Source organism: Notothenia coriiceps, unplaced genomic scaffold (genome assembly GCF_000735185.1).
Source record: "Notothenia coriiceps isolate Sejong01 unplaced genomic scaffold, NC01 NC01_scaffold00037246, whole genome shotgun sequence".
Classification (NCBI taxonomy): domain Eukaryota; kingdom Metazoa; phylum Chordata; class Actinopteri; order Perciformes; family Nototheniidae; genus Notothenia; species Notothenia coriiceps.
Genome location: NW_011369947.1, coordinates 9,444,893 through 9,454,705, shown reverse-complemented (window position 1 = coordinate 9,454,705; position 9,813 = coordinate 9,444,893). Strand labels below are relative to the sequence as shown.

Sequence of the window (9,813 nt, the reverse complement as noted above, 5' to 3'; positions counted from 1 at the left end):
GTGTGCCTTGGCAGCTGCAATGATCTGTTTGGTGTTTGGAGCCAAACACTTCAGAGACATGTTCTGTATATTTCTGAGACTTATAATATATTGATGAAAAACAGAATAATAGGGGACCTTTAAGTTGTTAGCTTAAGTCGCTTCATTCACATCCAGCAGATCCATCTTCATTAGTATTTCAGTTTTGATGAATGTGTATGTAAAGCAGACATAAGCCAACGTCACTGGACTGAAACTGTAAATGTATAACGTGTGAACTCACCTGGATTTCCTCTCTTTCCTTCTTGTCTGGTATGGCTCTGGCGGCTGACGCATGCTTCTCAAACAGTTTACGATCCTTCTGCAGCTTCCTGTTCTCCTCCTTCTTATACTCCTCTAACTTAGCCAGCTCCTCTGCCTTCAGCTGCTCAAACTCCACACGCTCTTTCCTACGAACACAGCAACAAAGTAAGCACAACAAACAAGGAGAGACATGGACAAAGTTACATCAAACAAATATATACAGCATTAGAGAAATAGCTAAACACATGAAGTCATAAGAGTAACTCAGAGCAGGAACCTCTCAGGTCATTTGAAAACGTAACGTGATATTTCACCTGAGGTCCTCCTGGTTTTTCTCGTTCTCCTGTCTGAGTTTGGCGAGGGCAGCGTTCTCCTTCTTAAATCTCTCTATCTCAATCTCCAGCTCCACCAGTCTCTCTCTCAGCTGTCGGGACTGGACCTGCGGGACTGGAGACGAACACACACACACACACTTTTATTGATCGGCCAATAATATATATTTTGCATTAAAAATGTACATGACACAATAAAGTGACAACCAGAAATCTCCTGTTCATGCATGTGTGCCGTTTTAAAAAAGGTACTGAACATGTAGTTGAGGTTTCGTAAGCGTATACCACAATGTTAGAGACAGAGAGGGGAGTAGGCAGGAGGGAATTGTAGACATTTTGATTATTAAATATAAGGATGATAATAATGACATTTATGGGCCTATGGGAAATAAACATCGGGTGAGTTGCCCTAATGTGGGACACTCCCTAATGTGGGACACTCCCTAATGTGGGACACTCCCTAATGTGGGACACGCCCTAATGTGGGACACGCCATAATGTGGGACACTCCCTAATGTGGGACACCTAAGCTCCATTGGGTGTAGGTCTTCCACAAACAAATGAAACTGTGGGTTAACACAAGATGTGATGTCATGCGATCAAAATCACATGACTTCTCAAATGTCCAATCACAGATGAGGGTGGAGCAACCTTCAAACTAATGTCCCACATTAGGCTAACTCACCCTCCTTGAAAATCTGCTCCCTGTATTTGAGAATACTGATACAGGTTATTGACATGTATATATTGATACATGTCAATAAGGAAACAAAAGTGTTTTCTCACCTGTCTCCTCCTCTGGCCTTTTGTACTCTGATGCAACAGAAGGAACAGGGAGAGGTGCATTCTGGGTCTTTGGCTTCAGCGCGGGGAACAACCTGGTCATGAGCTGAGAGGCAGGAGGAAGCTCGGTTTCTATTTCCAGCTCCACCACTTTACTCGCTGCCACCTTCCTCGAGAGAGTCTGCGTGGGGGGCGGGATCCCATTGGCTATTGCCTTGGAAACCGGACTAACTCCTCTACTCTCATTGGCTGGGGCGACTGCGGTGTCGTCCAGGTCGTTCCACGTGTCGTCGTCGTCAAACACAACCCCCCCCTGCTGCCTGTCCTCTATCAGAGTGGACTCGTCTGCGTCGCTCAGGATGCTGTCACTCTCCTCCTCGTCAGTTTGTGTCACATCTGAGGCCGAGTCCCTGCAGCTGTCCTCGTCCTGATACGAACGCTTGTCATACGGCAGGTTGGACTGTGGGGGAAAGCAAAGGCTGCTGGGAAACGCAGGTGGTTTGACCGCTACTTCCTGGTCTTCAAATTCAGAGTCGCAGGATGACACATCGGAGATCTCGGGCTTCTCTCCTCTCACATTGTTCACTTCCGTCTTATTCTTAACGCAGTTTGTAAGCGCATCTTCATTGCACTTCATAGAGTTCGTAGGACTGTTTCTAGATGCCACATCACTCCCACTAGCAGCACCACCGCTCCCCTGACCTGCAGCTTTTGGTGGTGACTTGATGGGGGTGGAGGAGAGCCGTCGAGGGTGGAGCCCCCTTTGCTGTAGGTCCAACTGAAGGACCTGCAAGTACAGAACAGAGCCTTTCAAATAAAACCACTTTATAGTGAAGATTAAATAAGAATACAAATCCACACGCTCAAGATTCTAACTGCTGGAATATTTTAAATACTGGAATATTTTAAATACTGGAATATTTTAAATACTGGAATATTTTAAATACTGGCGGGATTCATTCTTGCCGCTTTCTTTACACTACCCTCATCCGAGCTGTTCTGCCATACCCATACCCGGCAGTGGCTCAGTCAGTAGGGGCTTGGACTGGGAGCCGTAGGACTCCGGTTCAAGTCCCCGACCAGACCTAAATATGGAGTGTGGACTNACAACCCCCCCCCCCCACACTTTAAATGTTCTTTTAGTCTTTATTATTTTTATATGGTTTTATTTATTTTATAGGTCTTAATCTTTTTCTTTTTATTTCTGTTATACCTATATGTTCACTTTGTGAATTATCATGCATTTTACCTCCTTGGGTCTATTAACCTGATACCATGTTATATTTTGCTGCATGTCCCTTTTAAAGGGGACCTATCATGCAAAATGCACTTTTTGATGTCTTTTACACATAAATATGTGTCCCCGGTGTGTCAGGGAACTCACAAAGTGTCAGAAAATAAAACCCTCTCTCTTTTCCTTCGTGCACAAATCTCTAAAAAACGGGGGTACAACGGAGCTGATCCAGATTTGCCATCCGATATGATGTAAGGACCCACGGCACTATCAGAAGCGTCGCTGTATCAGAAACAATTCCCGACGTGTTTTGGACGTAATAGTATTTGTTTACATTAGCAAGCATCGCAGGAAATAAAAAAGGTACTCACCTTGTGGTAAACCCGCAAGACAGAAAGCCTTTGAGCTCCATACTGTTTCAGAAATAATCCTTGATCTAATAATCCTTGATCTAATAATCCTTGCGTTTCATCACCGCAGCATTTTAGACCGTATCTGCCAGGTTCCGCATGAGCCGGCATAAACTCAGAAAAAAAGAAGAAGCTTTATACCCAGAATCAGCACTTTTGGAACAGGAAGAGAAATAGAGGGAGGTGAGGCATGGCTATGGGTGATCGGTTTGGTTTTTTGACCAAAACACTTCATAGACATGTTTTTTATATATTTGTATATATCTGAGACCTATGTTATTATGTTGTTTGTTTTTAACTTGTGATGTGTCATTTGGTAAAGCACTTTGAGCTACATGTGTTGTATGAAAAGTGCTATGTAAATAAAGCTTTATTATTATTAAATGTAGGAGATGTATTTATCCTACGCCTGGCTTTTTGTTGGAGTACAGTGTGTGTACATGATTTTCCATGTATGTTAAATGTTTGTACAAGTTTCCTCCCTGTACTTCAGGCCCTCTCTTTAGTTAGTTTAGGGTTAGGGGAGTATCAGTGAAGTAGCCCAGGAGGAGCCTTTAAACTGGGCCTCGTGGGGGTGACGGTGCCCTGTGGGACATGGAAGGAGATTGTAGGCTGGAGGAGAATCATTCAGGGAAGGAGGGCAGTATGTGTAATGTCTTTGCTGAGGAAGGCAGAGGTTTTCCTGCATTTTGGGAAGTCAACACGTCCCTGGCTATCAGCATTTCTGGATGGTTTATCCGGAGATATCGGCAGGTTATGTGGGTGTATCTTGTTCGAGTCTGGAGTTTGTTCATGTAGACAAGAGCAACTAACACTCCCCCTCCACAGAGAGACATGCAAAGAAATTCATAAATGCAACAACACATTCACTACATTCGCTCTTTGGGGACTGCTCGTATCTCTCTTCCTGGGGTCTGATAATATTCTGTCTCCCTCAGCTCCATGAGTTACAGTAATTACCAGCGAATGCCATAGAAAGTTATAGATAATCAGTCTGTGTGTGTGTGTGTTTATCAATGGTCTTTTGTGAATGTGCAACTATGAGCTCACTGGACCGCTGAGACAGAGGAGATATGATGGGGTGAGATCATTACATCTACAAGTGAAAGGAAAATTAAGTACATTTTTCAAAATAAAATAATGATCCTGTACTTCAAATAGGAGTAAGAATGTTGATAATAAATAAAATACAGAATACTCCCTAAACAGATTTGTTTCCTCCTTGGTTACAATTTAGGAATGTGTGCACTCTATTTAATGTTACAAAAATGTTCACATTTCACATATAAACACACACACACACACACACACACACACACACACACACACACACACACACACACACACACACACACACACACACACACACACACACACACACACACCTGTCGCTCCGCCTCCTGAGTAATGAGGAGGAAGAGGATCAAAGCAGAGAACCTGATACAGCCAATAGGAGCGCAGCACTGTTTATCATCCCTCTCCATCATCGCCCTCCGTGTTAACAATTGCCTGAGTAATCAGGTGTGAATAATATCAGCGACGCTCCAGCATTACAACGCTAATTAGGTGTGTGTAATGATAATCCTGACAATATATAACCCTTCATTTACAAAGATGAATAGATTTGAAATGATTATGTCTTTATTAAGACTTGACTAAAACACTGTCATCTGAATTATCTGCGCGTTACTCATCTTAATCTTACATTTAATGTAATCAATACAAATGTTTAATTCCTGTAAGATAAGCGCAATGTTAGGCTACACCACACATCTTAAGTATACTACAGCTAAAATTCAAATAATTCTGATAACAAAGGTAAAACATTTTAATCTAATCTGATTTCACAATATTAATAATACTTATTATTATATTCCATTTCTGCTAATACATCCCCTTATATATTACACACTGGCCCTTCAAGAGCCAAACAACCATATATTGCAGTTTCATCAGGCCTGTAGATTTAAAGCTGACCACTTTGAAATACAGGTATCAGTATTTAAACAGGATCAAGTGTGTGGCTGCATTTTGGCTGAAAAGCTTGTTTGTGCTCAACTGTTTTGACTTTATTTGTTTTGGCTAGAAGGATTTGACCAGACATCCAACAACAGACAGTGGAGTCTGTAGTGGGGACAGTTAAGAAGGGGGGGGAGGGTTTCAAACGGATGCTGTGAAGGATTTAGTAGGGTGCTGGGAGTTCGGATTAAACCACACACACAAACACACACATCCAAACTGTGCAGAGACCCTCTCCCTCTCTCTGTTTATAAACTGTAGCCTGTAGTGACAGAGACCAGACCTTTGACTCTGAAACCCAGCACTGTCCTACACTGCCCTGATGCCCAGTGCTGAGGAGTCACACACACACACACACACACACACACACACACACTTTTGTTATCTGTGCATCCGATCACCAGGCCACAAAGAGCAGAGGTTCCAGCAGAGGTTGAAAAGTGCCATACTGTAGCAGAACACACGCTAACACACAAACACACTCAAACTGCAGCTGCATCACGTCTCACTTACTTCCGACAGGCCACTTTGGGCACTTTGCCAATTCAAGTTCAGGCCAATACAATTTAAGAAGCGTTGTGTGTATGTCTATTCTGGAGCCAGCCATCAATGTAGCAATGGCTAGCCACAAAGTCAGTTCATTTTAATATCTATGTATCTTTTTCTGAAATCTCCACCATGTTACTTTTTGTGTCTTTTCTCTCGCTTCACATTTCCAACGATTAATTTATTTCTGACCTCCATCTGTCCATTTAACTCTGAGACAGTTGTCAAAGCTACTTTTCGTCTGTCCGCTGCGCTCTTTGTGTTTATTTAACAGCCCGTTTTCCAACTGTGCAGGCGTAAACTGGAAAATACCTAACAACAAACGCTCCAATGAAAATCTGTTAAGTGGTCCTTGAATCCATTTGACATAGTTGCGAAACCGTGGAATGACAACTTCCTGGTCTGACACATGATGCAACTGGGCCCAAAAACTTTGTTCTCCAATCAGAAAAGACCCCTAAATATTGTGGACTAAAAGTTGTAAAAGGAATGTATAGTTGTTCAGTGAACCACCTTTGCGCTTCTCTATTGCTCGATGAATGCTAAAGATGAAAATGCAGGTTATTTTATACCCTGCAGCTAAACTTTTTGGGCCCCTTGCACCACTGATCAACTTTATTATTTCGTTTTTTATATTTAGGATTATGTAACGTCTTGAGAAGAATGACAACACCATGTTTGCTCAAGTCAAAACATGCTGTTGTTCCTGTCTTCTGATTGGTCGTTGAGGTAAGGAGTAAAACATTACCCCAGCAGGGCACATTAGAGATGATTCTCCATCATTTGCCACCATTTCTTTCAACATCGATCACACACACACATTGTGAAACCCAATACATTAACCACAGATTTACACATTTATGCAGATAATGTGTGCACAAATTCCAGAGACTAACTAACTCCAACTCCCTCAAGCTGCAAGGACAAGACTTCCAGGTCATTAACCGACACTGTGACAGAATATCAGTCTCTTTCTGGAAAATCACTGTTTGCCTCCCCCCGGATGTTCCTGTCACTTAATATCAGAGGGTTGTAGTCTTTTTGAAAAAATAATATGACAAATCCACTCCCAAAAAAATGTCATAATTCTCTATCATTGCCCGATTTGTCCGTCATATCCTTTTTTTCCCTCTGGCTTTCTCCACTCCCTGCTTTGCACTTTCGGGAACCTTTCTTTGTTTTACTTTGATTTGAGTTTGACTTTTTTTAGAGGTACTTGAACTGAGGCGGAAACTACATAGTGCGCACATTTGTGAATGTGTGTGTGTGTGTGTGTGTGTGTGTGTGTGTGTGTGTGTGTGTGTTGGGGGAGTATGGTTGTGATAAGGGACAGGGAACTGGAGTGCTTGGACATAGATGGATGATGTTTTTCTCACCCCAAGCCTCACTCAAAGATTGCATTCTCTTTCAGCTCTTTAAAACCAGCAAGCAACTACATTTTTCCCGTTTTTATATGTCACAGAAAAACACAAGTGGAATGTTTTGCCAATAAATAAAACAATATTTTGCTTTAGATTATCCTTCTTTTCCCTGACAATATTTAATGGTTCCTTCCTGTATTGTGTTGTCCTTGTGATGTTTTGCTCTTTTCTTTTTAGTTTTGATAAATTAGGTGAAGAAAAAAGGACAAGTTAAGCAGTTCATGACTGGGAAGTTTGTCAGAAGATACCACAAGCTGATAGAGGCATCTTTTTCTTAATCACCAAGTAACATTTTCAGAATAAGAAACACTGTAAATATACAGTAGCTTTAATCCTCAACTGCAGCTTTTCCTTGTTTTCAGTTTAAACATTTTATTTTGTTACCCATTTAATATCTAAAAGAAGTTTTCCCCCGACCACCGCAACTCTTTTGTGCTTTGCAAGTCAAATTAAAGTGTTATATCTATGTTTTTTGTAGGAAAAGGAATCAAATTAACAACAAATTACAATATAAATAAAGTAGTATTAGAGATTCTTATATAAGAAGTTTCATGCCTCTCGTTGGGCATTATTAGTGTTTAAGCAATACTTGCTAATGTTACTTTTGGTTTATTAGTAGGTCTTTGATTTCTCATACGTTAAAGAAAGGAGGGGCTCTAGTGTCAGCCCTCTGTCTTTTTCATGGGTGTAGTTGTGGTGACGGTAAATATAGGCTGTCAAAACTCACAGCAACAGGTAGTTCTTTAACCATATAACCTTTAGTCCATGGCTGAGATTAAGTGATGAAGTGCCTGTTTCTTGTTGGACTAGAATAAATACAGTATTTTTTCAAGTTCAACCACACGAAAAAGGGGCCCATAAAACATTTTGGTACTGACAGTGTTAATCAGAAGCAATTTGCATCCCCTTAATAAACCAATGTGGGCCGCTGTCACTTAGCATGAAATTAATAACTTTCAGTTCTGTCATACAATATTATTTGTTCTCTTACAGGACATTCCAATAACAATATCACTTGATAAATTCCTCCTTTCTCAATATAAGCGTTTAACAAAGGTGTGTGTGTATGTGTGTGTGTGACAGAGAGAGAAATGATGATGACCGGAGGCATCAGGTACTGCCGTGTCCCTTCTTTTGGTACTAACCGAGACAAAAAACTCGATAAATATCAAGTAAGGGAGAGGGACCACCTAGGTACATAGAGTCTTCCACTTAGTAGTAGATGGTCTGTTTATAATAATGAAAAGGTTGTCTGCATCGAAACTAAACTTTGCGGGTGGGTCCTCTAATTCGGGGGGAGAACACGAGAGGAAAGGAGAGGGAGGTAGGGCGAGTTGGATAGAAAAGTAAAGAGAGAAAGAAAAAACAGGCGAGGACACTATTCAGCCGGAATAGCGAAAAAGGAACGTCAGAGTCACTTGAAGAAAGGTTTACACAAGGACAAAATCTACTAAAAAACTAAAATTCTACATAGAGGTGCGTCATTAAAAATTCATAACACAGTAAGATTACCGATCTTGTAATCACGACCACGAACAAACCTACGTGACAACTGTCGGCCCTTCGCCCCCAATTTCCAGTCGAGAGTTCTCTGTAGTGGAGAGTAGGAAACGTGTGCGAAGTCGACACTTCCGGTTTCCGTGTGTGTAAGGTTCTCTAGACGTCGAAGTACGTTTACATTGTCGAATCGGTATGCACGTTTGTCGTTTACAAAGTCAGAAAGTCATAGTGGTCGTTAATCCTTAAAGTCAGGGTCCATAGCCACAACACTGACTTTAAGGATTAACGATCCCACTATGACTTTCTGACTTTGTAAACGACAAACGTGCAAAATTTTTACCGATTTCGACATGTAAACCGTACTTCGACGTCTATAGAACCTTACACACACGGAAACCGGAAGTGTCGACTTCGCACACGTTTCCTACTACTCCACACAGGAACTCTCGGACTGGAAATTGGGGGAGCGAAGGCCACAGTTGTCACGTAGGTTGTGTTCGTGGTCGTGATTATACAAGATCGGGTATTCTTAACTGTCGTTATGAATTTTTTATGAACGCACCTCTATGTAGAATTTTGTTTTTGTAGATTTTGTCCTTGTCTGTAAACCTTTCTTCAAGTGTCCTGACGTTCCTTTTCTTCTATTCCGTGATGTGTCCTCGCCTGTTTTTCTTTCTCTCTTTACTTTTCTATCACACTCCCCGGTACTCCCTCTCCCTTTCTCTCGTTTCTCCCCGAATTAGAGGACCCACCGACCTTTAGTTTCGGTGAGACACCTTTTCATTATTAATCTCAGACCATCTAGCTACCTAGTGGGAGACTCTATGTACCTAGAGTGGTCCCTCTCCCTTTAACTTGACTTTTATCGAGTTGTTTTGTCTCCGTGTATAGTACCAAAAAAGAAGGGACACGCAGTTATCTTTGTGTCAGGGACTACATTGTTGTTAGGTACTGAGTTTGGAACATGAACGTCCCGATTGAGCGAAAAGTACACTTTTTCTTTTTCTTTAAGTTACTCACAAATCTTGGAAGTGTAGCCTCGGGGCCAGGGTGTTGTGACACTGTACTCCCGTTGTCCACCTCTCTCCCCCATTGACCACTCTTTCTACTCCCTTTCTTTTTTTTCCCTGGGACCGTCAATACCTCCCTGTTCGACGATTAATCGGCCCAACCCAAGTTTCCAATCCGACCAACACACTCAGTGGTGCTTCCCTGCCCAAGCGTCTCACAACGAGGCGTCCCGGTTGGCTCCCCCCCCCCCCCCGTGGACTACGGAGGGCCAGTAG

At 42.0% G+C, this 9,813-nt stretch overlaps 1 protein-coding gene across 1 annotated transcript in view; it reads right to left on the bottom strand.

The window, feature by feature from the left end:
* Positions 1 to 9,813, bottom strand: part of LOC104966379 (centromere protein J-like) — a 15,873-nt gene that overhangs the window by 300 nt on the left and 5,760 nt on the right. Inside the window, exons 6-8 of the mRNA XM_010795566.1 lie at positions 1,401 to 2,184; positions 597 to 729; positions 263 to 428 (exon numbers count right to left, since the gene is read on the bottom strand). Coding sequence (XP_010793868.1) covers positions 263 to 428; positions 597 to 729; positions 1,401 to 2,184 — 1,083 coding nt within the window. The remainder of the gene's footprint in view (positions 1 to 262; positions 429 to 596; positions 730 to 1,400; positions 2,185 to 9,813) is intronic.